The 16,398-nt window shown below is 32.6% G+C and overlaps 1 protein-coding gene across 1 annotated transcript; it reads right to left on the bottom strand.

The window, feature by feature from the left end:
• Positions 1-2,866: 2,866 nt before the first annotated feature.
• LOC124361012 (craniofacial development protein 2-like) lies at positions 2,867-4,102 on the bottom strand. Its single transcript, XM_046815048.1, has one exon. It carries the CDS (start codon positions 4,100-4,102, stop codon positions 2,867-2,869), a length of 1,236 nt encoding a protein of 411 aa, XP_046671004.1.
• Between the last annotated feature and the right edge of the window lie 12,296 nt (positions 4,103-16,398).

Here is a 16,398-nt window from a genome sequence, read left to right on the forward strand (position 1 = left end):
TTAGTCCTATATCAAAACATGATGCATATTGACAGCTTATAGTCAGAATGTCTAAAAAATCACTCCTTTGCATTACAATCATATCAGTACAAAACTAATGTTTAATACTCTGTGAGCGTGGGCAACTTCTTTTCAATTCATAAGTACCTGTATAGTAAATCAGTGTGGTATTAATACCCAACTACAATAAACCGGTTGAATCATTCATTGTGGAGTTATTCGTGAAAAAACTCAACGAAAATATGTTTAATTAATCATTAGTGAATTTACTTATTATAGTAATGCTATTCTGGTGTGGATATGAAGTGGAACCATGCCTCAATATGATAGATCTATGATGTGCTTATAAGAAGTTTATGCTCTTTAGGAAAATCATAAACACTATTTAATTACTGATTGGTACTTAAAAAGTATAATTCAGGTTTAAAATTATTTTTGTTATTCTTATATTTTACAAAATAAATAGTTTACTTATCAAGTTCAATCTTAAACATTTCCAAAAATGAGCATTCTGGAATACTTGTACTTAAACTCTTGGAACACGGTTTCATGGGAATTACATTTTTATTATACGAGAAAAACATTTGCCATCAAAACTTGAGAAATCCAAGAAGAGTTTTTTAAATCGATTATAGTCGTGTTTTTTTTTACGGGTGTAGGGAATGTGCAAACCATAACTTAATTTAAGAACAATACATTGCATGAATAATTAGTTTAGTTTGATTCCTATTCAGCGCTTCTTCACATAAATTCTATTGAACTTCTACAACATATTTAAAGATATATGTTACCTGTTTTTAAGTATTATTGCAGTTAAATAACTTGTTTTTTATTGGCCTACATATGAAAAGGCTACCTTTTAGTTGAACAATAATTATGTATATATTTTTTGGGCACAATTTATACTCTTATATTTCGCCTTTATTTTACTCCCCCCCCCCCCCCCACCCCCCCCCCCCCCCACCCCCCCCCCCCCCCACCCCCCCCCCCCCCCACCCCCCCCCCCCCCCACCCCCCCCCCCCCCCACCCATAAATAAAATACATAAAATATTGCCTATCAACAAACAGCATTCTATAAATTAGTTAAATACTTACTTACTTACTGCCGTGGCTCTTGGTACCCAAGGTGGTACTTTGCCTCGCCAACACATTGCCTCCAGATCTCTCTATCCATTGCCTCTTCTTCCCTTCTTCCCAGTTTTTCTTATGTCTCTTCTGATCTGGTCTCGCCATCTCAACTTGGGCCTTCCTGGTGGTCTTCTGCCCTCCGGATTGTTTACAAGGACGTTCTTGACTAAGGAGTTGTCCTCCTTCCTTAGTAAATGGCCCAGCCCACCTCATTCTCCTACTTCTCACCTCGGCCACTATGTCTGGGTCCATATATAGTTGCCTCAACTCTACATTATGTTTTATCCTCCACTCTCCATCTTCAAGGGTTGGCCCATAGATTTTTCTCAATAATTTGTTCTCAAATACTATCAAACGTTTTTCTGTTTTTTTTACTTAACACCCAGTTTTCTGAGCCATATAACAGAACTGGTCTTATAATGGTTTTATATATACGGAGTTTGGTTTTGTGTGATAGTAGTCGAGAGCTTAATAGCTTGTGGCATGCTGATAAACTTCTGTGTGCTGCATTTATCCTTTGTTGTATTTCCATGTCTTCTTTATTATTATTCGTCAGCATTACTCCCAAATAAGTGAAGTTGTTTACTTTTTCAAATTTGTGCCCTTCTATTTCTATATTATTTTCATTGTTTTATTTGGTTTGTTCTCCCACACTCCATTATTTTGGTTTTCTCTTCATTTATGCTTAAACCAACTTTTTGTGTATGGTTTAGGAGTTTTGCGACCAGCACTTTCAGCTCTTCTTTACTCTTCGCCATAATTGCAACATCATCCGCAAATGCAAGAACATTTATTTTGGTCCCTATTGTAATTCCAGCTTCTGTTTGTCTTACTTCTTGAAATGCTTCCTCTAAAGCTAAATTAAATAGCAATGGGGACAATCCATCCCCCTGTCTTACACCTGTGCTTACATCAAACTTTTCCTAGATTTCCCCATTTATGTTAACCTTGCATCTAGATCCTGATATGCATGATTTTGACAAGTTTATTAATTTGTTGGGTATTCCATACTTTTCCATAACCTTCCAGAGTCTTCTTCTATTAATCGAGTCATATGCTTTGGAGAAATCAATAAAAAGGCATAGAAAGGATTTATTGAATTCATGGTATTTGGCAATTGCCTCCTTCAGTATGAATATTTGATCGGTAGTTGATCTACCTCTAGTAAAGCCTGCTTGGTGGTCACCTATTATATTGGATGTATACTCCTCTAATCTTTTTTGTAAAATCTTTGATAGCACTTTGTAGGTACAGTTTAGGAGAGAAATTCCTCTGTAGTTGGTGCACTCTTTTTTGTCACCTTTCTTATGAACAGGGATGACTATCGCTTCCTTCCATTCATTTGGAATCACTTCTTTTTCCCAAATATTCAGAATCAATTTGTGAATCTCCTTCGCTAGTCTTGCCATTCCTGCTTTAATCAATTCTGGTGATACTGAATCCTCTCCTGGAGCTTTATTGTTTTTTAATTCCTTGATTGCATTTTCTACTTCTTGTAGTGTTGGATCTGGGACCATTGGTTCCATATTTTGATATACTTCCTCGGTTTCCTCTTCCTCTTCCTCCAATGCTTCTACATTCAAGAGATCTTTAAAATACTCTTGCCATACTTGTATCCCTTCTTTACTCTGTATCACTAGTTCCCCAGATTTGTTTTTGATTCCATATGGCATTGGGCTGTATCCCTTCCTGAAAAATCTCACCGATCGATAAAAGTCTCTGCTATTGTTTGCCATCCTATCCTGTTCCGCTTTCTCTAGGATTTTGTTCACCCATTCCCTCTTTTTTCTCCTGAGTGTTTTTGATTCCATATGGCATTGGGCTGTATCCCTTCCTGAAAAATCTCACCGATCGATAAAAGTCTATGCTATTCTTTGCCGTCCTAACCTGTTCCGCTTTCTCTAGGATTTTGTTCACCCATTCTCTCTTTTTTCTCCTGAGTGTTTTTACCGTTTCTCTTGAGCGTTTTTTATATTCTTCCCTATCTCTTGCCTGTTTCCTGTTGAGCCAAGTCTCTTTCCCTTCCTTTCTTTGCACCACTTTTTCTTTGCATTCTTCGTCAAACCATGGTTTTTTGTTCTTCCTTTCATTCTTTCCACACACATCTTTTGCACAGTTTTGTAGGGTTTCCTTTATGTTTGTCCAGCCCCTTTCAATTTTATCTTCCTCTGGGTTTCCTTGAGCTAAGATACTTAGGGCTTGGAAACGGTTTGACATTTTAAGTTGGAAATCTTTCCTTATTTTTTCATTTCTTAGATGATCCAAATTAACATTTATTGAGGTTTTCTGTTTTGATTGTTTCTCTATCTTAATTCTCTGTAATAGATTGACTAGAACTAGATAGTGGTCTGATCCACATTCCGCTTTCCTTATGCTACGTACATTGGTGATATGACTAGAATGCCTGAGATCTATCAGAACGTGGTCTATTTGATTTTTTGTGATGCCATTCGGTGATGTCCATGTGGCTTTGTGTATGTCTTTCCTTAGAAAAAATGTGCTCATTATCTTTATGTTTACTGCCCATGTCAGGCTCAACAGTCTCATACCGTTGTCATTGCTGTTTGCATGTAAGCTATTTGATCCTGCCACACTTTTCCATACTTGTTCTTTGCCAATTTTTGCATTGAAGTCCCCCATTATTATCTTTGTGTCATAGCTGGGAAGTTTTCTATACTCTTCCTCGATCCTTTCATAAAAAGCATCCTTTATGTTGTCTTCCGCATCTTCTGTGGGCGCATACACACTCATAACAAATATATTCTTAAACCTACCCTTAATCCTAATTATACACAGTCTTTCATCTTTGGCTTCGAAACATATCACAGTACTCTCAATCTTCCTGCGTACAGCAAATCCTACTCCTCTTTGGTATCTTCCTTCCTCATTTCCACTATAATATATTATATAATCTTTGGTATTTAGCTTTCCTGCTATTGGCCATCTGGACTCTTGTAGAGCAACCAGATCCATCTCATATTTACTAAGCTCCTCTGACAGTATGTCAATGGCCCCCGGTATAGCTAGAGTTTTAACATTCCACGTCCCAAATCTCAAAGTCCGTAAGGGTGGCCTTGGTCTAATCCGTGTAGTCCGTTCTGTATCCGAGGCATTGTGTTGGTTTTTCTGAACTTAGTGGTTTTCCGATGTGAGTAGTTGGCCTGACGCTCAACCCCCACATACCCTTGGAGGACCGGGTCCGAGTTTCCTGGTTTTCGCCTACCTCATCAGTGCTAAGGCCCACCGAAAAGGCGTTTCCCCCCCTGCACTACGGGAAGTACCAGAGAAACTCTTGCTAACATCATTGCTTAGACACCACTGGGGCTAGCAGTCTAGGTGCTTCTGCGGTAATATTAGCCATTAGCAGGGGAAATAGTTAAATATAAGCAATAAATCTCTAAACATTGCTATGTAACTTGGCAATAATTTCTTCGTTAACTGACATGTTCTGGGGGCAAAAATACATCATGGCTGTCTTCTGTCCGTTTATAATAAGTTTTTTATCATGTGCCCATTTAGTTAAAATTTAAAAATCTCTATTTAGTTTCTCAGTTGCATTGCCTAATTTTCTATGTCCACTTATAATTACTACTGTATATCATCAGCATAGGCTAAAATTGTGCAATATGTTATTTGCTCAAATAAACAATTTAAATAAATCAAAAACATTATTGGTCCAAGTAAACTACCTTGAGGCATTCCTAATTTTTTGGTTTTTAATTCACTATATTCATTTTCAACTTTCACAGTAGATTTTATGTTTCTTAAATATGATTCAAACCAACTTTAAAATATTCCTCTTATACCTATTCCTTCAAGTGATTTTAACAGTTCTTTGTGTTCAATTGTATCAAATGCTTTACTTAAATTAATGAATAAGGCGAGTGCATGGCTTTTACTATTCATAAAACCATTTACTTTGTTTGCAAATGATTTTAAAGCGTATTCAGTTGATTTATTTTTTTGAAATATGTGCTGGTTGGGGTTCAATATGTTGTTTTCTTTCAAATATTTATTCAGATAATTCGAGACACACCTTTCAAATATTTTTTTGATGGTTGGCAATATAGCTATAGGTCTATAATTACTAAACTGTTTCTTATCGTTACTCTTATATACTGGCCTTCTTACAGACATTTTTAGGCTATCAGGGAATACTCCATTTTATAATGAGGTGTTTATCATTCTAGCTATTATGTGTGCAATCTTTTCAGAAACATATACAACATCTTTAGCTTTAATTTTATCACTACCTGGGGACTTGTCAATTTTTTATAGTATATATTATATTCTATATAGTTCTATAAATGGCAGCATGTATATAAAGATATCTATTTACATCATGATCTCTATGGCTTATCTCGCTATTTGGCCTGTGGGGGCATGTATGTGTTAGGTTTACAACTCCATTTAAAAAGTAGTCAGTAAAACCATTCACTATATCATACTTGTTCCTTGTCTTGCTCATAGTATCCATTATGATTTCATCTACATTTTTCTTTTTTTTTCTTCCAAGCAGTTCGTTCACTTTGGACCATAATTTTGTGGTATCCCATTTAACATTATCGAATTGTCAGTTATAGCAACGATTTTTAAAATTTTTAATATCATTATTAACTTTATTTCTAAAATGTTTTATATATATTCCTATTTCTTAGATTAGTCGGGTCACCTTTCCACAACTTAAATAACTTATCTCTCTCTTGTGTAATTTTAATTAAATTATTATTCATCCAGGTTTTTCATTCTTTTAGGTCTAGTGCGTTTTAGGTTGTCCCTCCTTTTTAACTAAACAATCATTATAAACTGAAATTAAATTTGTTAGTCAATACTTCAAAGCTATAATTTATGTTCACAATAGTATCTGCTCCTGTCAGCTCACTCCAATTTACTTTGTTTAATTTTGATTTAACTAGGGCTTCATTGTACTTGTAAATATGCTTTTCAACTCTCTCTTCATATCTCTTCCATTCTAATTTCGATGTGAATGGTCTGACATTTTTGATAAGATGATTCCAGTTTGAATTACGTTTGCCTTGCTCCCCAGACAGAAATGAAATGGACTTTTCTATAGTATCCAAGCTTGACTGAATGTTAGGCAAAGTATTAACTTTTACAAAATAGCTCTTGATACTCCTAGGCTACCAACCTCAACAGAGTCTTTTGAGGTTATGTTCGACAAGTCCTCCGTAGTCGGGTTAGAAGCAACAGATTCATTCCTCTTCTTAGATTTTCTGCAATTTTGACAATTCCAACTCTCTTGCATTACTTTGTTCATGGATTTACATGTTTGAGACTTGACAGAACAGTCTCCAAAGTGGAATCCTCTACTGCAGCTTTTGCAGACAGCATGGTCCCCTTCTTTTGGCAATTTTTTATCACAGTTGCCACAAATATCTGCACTTTCACTTGACATTATGTTAAACTGTTATCACTTAAGATTAAAGTTTAATAATTGTAAAAGAACACCTTCAAATAAACGTGAAAATAAACTTTTAATTCAGCAAGTTGAGGTTAAACAACTCACTGCAGCCACAGCCACCTTAATAGTCAATCGTAATACATATATTTCAAGTAAATTGGGAATGAATACTTAAGGTGCCGACCTGAATTGCATTCCTCTTTAGAGAATGCTGGGTGTTCTTAGGGATAACAAAAATTATAAGTCAAAACTATTATGCATATATAATATGTATATATGTTTACACTTGAAATTTTGAAGCTTGTTCATGTTAATTAAGTAGTGGTATTAACTTTATTTGTTAAAACAATCATGAATCTTGAAGCTTTGTACTTGTTAATGTTTGCCTTGGACATTATGTCATGGAGTGGAATATAATAAATGAAATATACATATTGTACAGTTTTTTTGTTTAAAATTAGTCATATTTTAAACTATGCTAATTTAAACATTTAGGTTGTATATCAAATTAAGTGAGTAATAATTCAGATTATTATCCATATCCCATCTTTGTTTGAACAAAATTAATAGTGAGAGCGAAATTTATTGGCTGAATGTTGATGAGATTTATCTAGTGGCAAGTCCGATTTATTTCTCTATTGTTGTTATTGACAAGTTTATATAGTGGGGATTTCATTGTAATTATTTTGTTCACCCATAAATATTTAGGGTTTGTTGTACTTATCAAATTCAAAAGCTATCAATCATTTTGTATAAAGAACTTGTGTATCAGTATTGTGCAAATGCTTTGTTTGAACTTTTTAACATTTAATTGAAAAATCTGTAAGTTTAATTATTTGATAGTAGTTAGTATTTTTGTTTGTTTTGTTTGCTACCATGCCCATTTGTCTCATTAGAGAAGGCCGTGAGTGCTCAGTAGAAATGTAAATAACGATGATAAATGTTGTTATTTTATTCATGGGATAAGTAGTGAATAATAGTGGAGAATTGTGATTGATGTTTAAGGTTCATCTAGATAAATCATTTGGATGTTGACTAATCATAAATTATAATGCCATCTTTTGTTGCTAAACATTTTACATTAAACTTAAACTATTTTAGTATGATAAAATAATTTGTCTGAGATCTGAATACTTATTTCATTCAATCTGGTAATGATTATGTAAACAATCTTTTGTTAGATTGTATAATTAAGTACTTGATAAAATATAAGTAACATGTGTAGAGCCATTAAATCTTTGGTTTTAAAGGCTTTGAATTACTGTACAAGTGAACCAGGAAGACACTGAAAAATTTTTAATTTTAAAACAATGTGTTTGTGAATGAGTGTTGTAAACATAAATACATTATTTTAAATCTTATTTTAGTTATAAAAGTTTTTAAACCCATAATTTTTGTGTATAAAATTTTACATCTTTATTATTAAAATTACACTATTTGCAGCATATTAATAGTTTTTCTTATATATAAACAATGCCACTTTTCCTAAATGAAGTATTTATTTTTATGTCTTGAAATTAAACTGTTTTAAAGGTATGAGATGGAAATTGAAGTCTCAATGAACACGGGTGGCCTTTGGCGCAGTGATGACTCCAGAACCACTCTGGTAGCTGAACATGCTTTTGTCAACTTCACCAAGGCCCTGGTCCCTGGTGATCGGATCTGGTTTGCCGGTCTTCTCTCTGGGGATAGTTCTGGTGTGTTATTCCAAGCCCAACCCCGGATAACTCTGATAGAGCTGGGATGTCTCACGTGTCAAGACTCATCTCTCAGTGTTACGAAGAAGACACAACTGCTCACTGCCCTTACACTCAAAGACTTATACTCAGGCATAAAAACAGTATTAAACTTCTTATTTAATCCTCTAGTCATTTTCCGGTAGCTTAATGTAATTTTCTTGTAAGATTTTTTTGTACAGTTAATTTTAAATCAGAATCAAAAATCTGTTGCCATTGTAATATTTTTTTTAACTTTTTTCCTCTCTGCAGAATAATTCGTATGTATATTGGTGTACTAGTTTTAATTTTGTTAAATGAAGCTGTATTTAAAAGTTAATTAGATTTTTATGAGTTGTTAGTAATCAAACATTAATAAAAACAAACAAAACAGAAAATTATTTAACACATATATAATTCCATCTCCATGTCCTATAGTTTTATTATAATTACTATTCAGTCAAGTACAAATTATACAACAAAAGCATCTCCTCTCTCCACATTATCAAACTAAACATTGGTTGTTCTAGCATTATCTGGAAACAACGCATAAACATGCATGATAGAAACATATATATCTCAAATGACAAAGCAGTTTCATAAGAATCCAAAAGCAATGTAATGTTAATTTATTAGATACAGTTGGTTTTGGCTTTGAATGACCATTTGATAAATCTACTTTTTTATTATTTTCAACTTATTATGTAGATTTTAGCCATTTGAAAGGTGTAAGTTTTACTGGCAAAGGAGTAGCAACGTACCGATACATCATACCAATGTTAGAGGTTGGGGGTAAGGGAATGGTTATATGAGGAATCGTGGAGGGGGAGGAGGGTGCAAGTAATCACAGCTTATTAGTAAAGAGTAAGGTGCAGTTTGTTCTAATGTAGAATGCTCTTTGTCACAGCTGTTGTGGAATGCTAGCACTTGGAAACATGCACAGTAACAACCTCAATTCTTGCTTGTGGCTGGAAAAGTCAAACATATGATTATCTTTAGGCATGAACCATGCGCAGGAGTTCTAGCATAACTATTGGTGCTAAAATATTTTTTAATTATTTCGTTATCCAGTAATATGACCTGCCATATGTTTTTTGAGTTTAGGATAAATCTCACCAAACAGACTTTGGAAACCCGCCACACTAAAAAATAAAAAAAATACCTTACCTTACCAAGAGTAACAACATCTAGTAGCATCCTTTGCACCGGACTGGTCGCCAAATTCCAAGTCCATTCCCAAATTTCTAGGGACAAGACCAACAAGTTCTTAAACATCGCTATGTTTGTTCAAACAAGAAAAATGCATATGATATTTTATACAAAAAAAGTTAAACTTTTTTTGTCTGTGTTCAGTTGTTTTAATGGAAATTTGAAAAACATTGCTTTTGAGTGTAATTTTTTATTATTTATCTCACTCCTAAGTGTAGTACTGCTAGAAACGTACCAGTTCATCATTACTCCTGAAATGGTTCAATTATGGAAAGTTCTCTTATATTGGTTGTAAGAGAACCGATTTTACTAGAATATTGAATTGAAATGGTTCCTGCGTGAAGCAAACCCTTGTAAACAGTTGAAAATTGTTGTCATTCTGGGATCCAATTCTCGTTTTTCATGCTCAGGTCTAGGAAAACACAGCAAACAGGTGTTCTTTCTTCAAGGTTATCTATGAGGTTTGATCAGATCTACAAACACAACAGGAGTTAATCTTTCAAGCAAAACTGTGTTGTCTCAGGTTATGTGTGATTTATATCCAGATACTGTACAAAAATATAATGTACATTTTTCTCTTTTGACCCTTTTACTACCACAAATTACATTGTGCGTTGACATGTAACTGTAAGTATAGTTGCGTACTGAGATTTCCCAGCAGTAAGTAATTTTGTCCAACTTAGCAGATTATTTAGAGACATTATCAACATTTCAAATGCCATTTAGAGGATGATAATATATAAATGTTTATTAACCCTTTATGTTCCGAAGTATACAAAAATATGCACTAGACATCACTCCATAAAATTATGGTTGCCTGTAAAGTCGGTTTTACGGGCGAAGATTTTACGTGACGTCTTTTTCTCGGTAGAATATTTATTGATATGAATATTATTAAATTGCACAATAGGAACAAGGAATTGAATGAAAATAAGAATTGCACAGATTTTAACTATAGAAATATATTTTGTTTACTAAAACATTGTACATAATTTGAAATTAATTAAAATTTGTTATTGTAAATGGTAAAGTTGAATAAAACATTTACTAAAATTGGAATTTGAAATTCTTGCTAAACACAGTTAAATTCTAACTCCGTGCGTGGTGATTGGTCGGTTTAGTTCGTTTGTTTGGTCGCACTGTTATGACAGGTTAGAGGTTATAATTTGTTATTTTAAATGTTTGACTAGCAATACGCGCTGTTTCTTCTCAATCGACTGAATTACGATTGATTGCAGAGTGATTTAAATTAATAATTTACTTAACACTATCAACATTTGTCAATAGTATGACATAACCTATAAACTCAGTTTCTCAACTTTTGTGTCAATCTAACAATTAATCAATCAATCATAGTTTACGATAATGAAATATCAGTGTACAATTATTTACCTTTATTGTTGTAGTTGTTGTAAATGACGAATCTAAGCACTCCACATTTTCACGAATAAACATAGTTATCTGCTTTATCCCGTGCGGCGGACCCACAGTTATCTGCTTTATCCCGTGCGGCGGACCCACTGGACGGGCATCGTAACGTTACTGGGCGTTACACTTTTTCATGAGTGACTCCGAGCCGCAACCTAATTTAAGACGTTGTCACGTCAAAAATAATAAATAGAAGCAACCCAAACCCTCTCAAACTTACATATGATATGAAGCATGTAGCATCCAAGTAGTTGGATTAATGTCCACAAGACTTCAGTACCAACCAGATAGCTATTTCCTACTCGTCTCCAATCTGATAGAGGTTGAAATCAACAATAAATTAACACAATATAACAGGTGTCGTCACAAAAGCAAACCAGCTGATTTAAAATGAGGTAGCTCAGCCTTGGCAATCATTAGCAAAACTATTACACTGTATAATTTTAATACAGCAGTTATAAATAAAAGTAGAGTACCATGTTATATCGCAACCGAGGTTGTTAATAATTTAAAAAGGCCTGTATTTCAATTCTATTTGCTCAACAAAATTTTTAAAACCAGACCAATAATTAATTTCATAATCATTCATGAAAAGTAGTTAGTCAGTAAACTTAAATTGATGCTAAATATTTTGGTAGCATTCTGTGACTGGACTCAGTGTGGGACAGCTTTGGAGACCATCTTGCGTTTAATTTGTGTGTTAGATATGTAGAGCGTATAATATAAAGCTATATCTTATCTTCCTTGACGGTGATTCCTGTACTATGCAAGATCAACAAATTTGTCTGTTTACAAATTTTTTATTCAGATTATAGTAAAAGGTATGTTTTATCCATTACATATTAAGTACATAGAAATTACCGTTCATTCAGTATATAAAATGCAAAATGTTTAAACTGATCTGAAATTAATTTTTGATTTTTGTTGTGCGACAGCTACCAAAAAATAATTGGCTAGGAATATTTTGAAATTTTGTGCTATTGTCTCAGGGAAAAATTAACCTGTTGCAGTGTATGCTACACTGTACCTGTATAGTGCTCAGTGTTTCACAAATTCAAAACTTTTGTTCTTTATGGATCAGTAATCACTTCAGATTTTTAGGTGGAATTTTTACATTATTTAGGTTATGTTTAGCCAAATTTAAATCAAATTTGTATAATTAACCTAACTTTCTTCCTTTTAAAAAACCTGTAGGATCCTCACTGTGAAATCAATTTTATATCCTGGAAACGTTCCTACAATGCATTATCAATAACCCTCCAAAAAAAGACACCTCCATAACACCAGAAGGGCAGGGGGCTACACGCTATTAGTCCACAGAGCAGAACTATTTGAAAAGAAAGCCTCACATGATGGAACAAAGCTGTTCGATAAGTTGCCACAAAAGGGACAATACCGCTGCTATGAAGAGGAATCTTTGATGCTGGCTGGAAGATAGGGCTTCCTACACACTGAACGAGTTTTTCATATGGAATGATCAGCTACTGAAATATGATATCCAAATCATAAATTTCCCTATCACTTCCCAATTCTTTTTTTTCCTTATTTCATGATCGTGTAACATATCTCAATGTTATTTTTTATTTTTATTTATTTATTTTTATTCCAACGTTACAGACCATTTTACAATAAGGTGAAAATTAGGTGGCAAATAATACAATGTAAATAAATAGTTAACAGTAGCGTATAGGCACATACAATGCTAATAAATATGTTATACAAGTAACAGTTTTCAAAACAAAAACAAAAAAGAAACAACTGCAACAACAAGTAACGAAAAAGAAAATAAATACTATAAATCTCATAACACCAACAACCTACAATTAATAAATAATATATTATTGTTAATAAAGAATTGTCTATTAACTATCATGATCGAATTAAAAACTTTATAGATCCATAAACGTTTAAAAAAGTCCATGAGGTATTATTTTGTTATTTGTTAAAATAAACGAAACAAAAATAAAATACTTGACAATAGGTGATACTCTCTAATTTTAAAATAAGGCTATGCATCCATGTTTTGAACTACAGTCTGATCAGAGTTGGTAGGCATTGTAATTCAATTTTGTGTTGCATTACACCTTTATTACATTAACCATTTGAAATTTAATTTTTTTGAATATGCGCCACTTTTGTGTTTGCCTAAAAATTTTAAACTTTTGTTTTGTTTAGGTAGGTATTTTTTACATTTTGTAGGCCTTATTACACAATTGTTCTATATTTAACCACCAAATAATTTAGATAAAATATTTATTATACGTGAAAAAGAATATGTGCTATTCTGACTTAGTCAAAGTCAAAGTCAAAATATCTTTATTTAAATTATGTACATGGGTACAATAAATAGTGTCACTACAACTAAGTTACATAATTGGATGATTATAGTAGATCATGTTGTTGAATAAAATTCTTCAAATGAATAAAATGCTTTTCTAATTAAATAATCTTTTAACATTGATTTAAATTTCTTAATATCTTCAACTCTTGTTATTGTTTTTGGAATTGACTTAAAAAAATTTTATTCCTGCATAAGAAGTTTTTTTTGTATAAAATTCTAAATTGTGTCGTGGTATTACTAATTCCTTCTTGTTCCTAGTATTGTAAGTATGGGTTTCACAATGAATTTTAAATTTAGATTGATAGGTCCTAACATACATAACACATTCTAAAATATAAAGGGCTATGCACTGTTAAAATATTTAGTTCAGTGAAATTATTTTTCACTGACTCATCCTTCTTCATTTTCAACATTATTCGTAGTGCTTTTTTTGCAAAATTAGAATTTTTATTTAGGTTTTGGTTTGTGGTTCCTCCATACACTCCTATCCCATATGCAATGTGGGATTGAATATGTGCATGAAAAACCATTTTTAGTACTGACAAACTGCATAAATAAGAAAGTCTTTTGATAGCATATAAACCCAGAATTTATCCGCTTAATTATCTGTTCAATATGAAGATTCCAGCTAAGATTTTTGTCTATTGTTAGACCGAGAAATTTTGTGTAGGAAAACTTGATCCAAACTGGAATCGTTTATCAATATGTTAGGATTTAAACGTTTTCTGTTTGTTTTTGTATTGAAAGAAATAAAATTAGTTTTATCGGTATTTAAAACTAATTTGTTGTCAATGAAAAATTTTTGTACATTTGAAAGTTGCAGATGTGCAGATATCTCCAATTCGACTTCTGTTTTTGCAGATATAATGAGATTTGAGTCATCTGCAAATAGGCACAGCTGGTTTTTTGAACTTTCAAGATTACTAAGGCAGTTTTGGCATATCCTTTATATAACATATAAAATAATATAGGACCTAAAATAGACCCCTGGGGTACTCCATTTTTTACTAATTGGGTGTTGGATTGAAATTTTAGTAATTTGTTATTTTTTATGTGAGTTATTTCAACGTATTGTTCTCTTTTAGATAGATATGACTCGAACCACTTTAAATGAATATTATTGGATACCTAAATTTTTGCAATTTGTTAAGTAAAAATTTCATGAGATATGCTATCAAAAGCCTTTGATAGGTCCATGAATATTCCTGTTACATTATCACTTTTGTCGACTGACTCTATTACAGACTCAGTGAATTCTATCAATGCAGTTATAGTAGATTTATTTTTTCTAAAACCGTGTTGTTCCTTGTCATAAAGATTATTTATTTCTAAGTGTTTGACCAATCTATTGTACATGGTTCTTTCAAAAATTTTTGAAATTGATGGTAAAATTGAAATCGGACGATAATTTTGAATGTCTGGTACAATACCTTTTTTGTAGATAGGTACAACCTTAGACAATTTTAACTTACTAGGAAATATGCCAGTAATGAGAGAAGAATTTACCAGATGCATTAATGGTTTAATTAAAGAGCTTTTTGCAAATTTTATCAATTTCATAGGCACTCCGTCATACCCGCTACAAGATTTATTTTTTGAGTGAGTCAATAATTTGGGTTCAGGTTCTTCTACACTCAAGGGCGGGCATTGAAATTTAGGAGACGTTATATTTATGTTCTCAGGACTGTGGTTGTAATGAATTTGAAGGAAGGTCTTTTAACAGTGCATCTGTCGCATTTATAAAATAATCATTGAAGGACTTTGCAATTAGAGATGGGTTCAGTAATAGATGAATCTTTTGATTTAATTACAAGATTGCCTTCGCATTTATATCCATTCTTTTTTGTTTCATTATTTATAATTTTTGCCATGTTGTCTTGCTAATATTTTCTGAATTTTTTATTTTAGTGTCGAAATAATTTTGTTTACATTTTATTTAATTTTGAGTTGTATTGCCTAGTTTTATTCTTAATTTCATTTTTAAGGTTTTCTGATTTTTCCAACCTTGACAACTTATTGAGGTGTATTAATTTCATTTTTTTCATCTTTCAGTTCGTCCGTAATCCATGTCTGTTTTTTTATTTCCTTTTTTAATTTGCACAAGAGGAAAGCAGAGATCAAAATAGTATCTAAAGATACTATCAAAAACAATCATACTTTTTCATCTATCGGAGAACAAAAGATTGGAAGCCAATCTTCTTTTTCTAATAGAGATTTGAATAATGTCATTTTGACAATTGAAAATTTTCTTCCTACGAAGGTTAAATTTTGTTCAGATTTTACTTGAATTTGTAAAAGTTCGAGCATTTGCGCATCATGATCAGACAAGGCTGTTATAATTCCAGAGACTTTAATTTCATTTTTATTATTAAAAATTTGTCAGAAAATTGTCAATACAAGATTCAGATGTTTGTGTCACTCTGGTTGGAAAGTCAACTAAAAAAATTCATTCCATGTCGATTTAGAATGTTCTTAAGATCTCTCGTCTCCTTAGATTCATCTAACATGTTAATGTTAAAATCTCCTGTAATGGTTAGATATTTGTCCTTCCCTACAAGAAATTCTATAAGAAAGTTTAATCTCTCTAAAAATTCGTTATTTTTAAATTGGGGTGTTCTGTATACTCCTGCCAATATAAAACTAAACTGTTCTGTTTTAAATTTAGCGACACAACATTCAAATAATTTATCTTGGCACAATTCTACAATGGCAGGGAGCACCAGCTGCCTCCCCTTCAAACCCTCCTTTGACAGAATCACTACACCCCCCTCCAGAAGTTGTAGTACGGGAATATTGTGAAATTAAGTTATAGTTGTCTATATTGAATCTTTCAAGTTTAATTGATGACATATTGTGTTCTGTTAGAACAACTATTTGAGGATCTAATTCAGACAAAGTTATTTGTAATGATTTTCTTTACGGGAGTCTAAGTCTCTAATATTTTGATGAAAAAATGTTTAAGCTTTTTATGATTTTTATTGAAGTTATTTATGTGGGTGTGGGTGTAGAACCAGATCCCGTGGGGAGTTTAAAGGCGGGGCATCCGGTGTTACATCATTATCTTGGTTGAAGGGGATTACATTTTCATCAGTTTTGGAACATGAGATATCTGAAGCCATACAAGAATTAGAAAATAAGTCACTATGATTATTAA

This window comes from Homalodisca vitripennis, chromosome 4, assembly GCF_021130785.1.
Source record: "Homalodisca vitripennis isolate AUS2020 chromosome 4, UT_GWSS_2.1, whole genome shotgun sequence".
NCBI classification, from domain to species: domain Eukaryota; kingdom Metazoa; phylum Arthropoda; class Insecta; order Hemiptera; family Cicadellidae; genus Homalodisca; species Homalodisca vitripennis.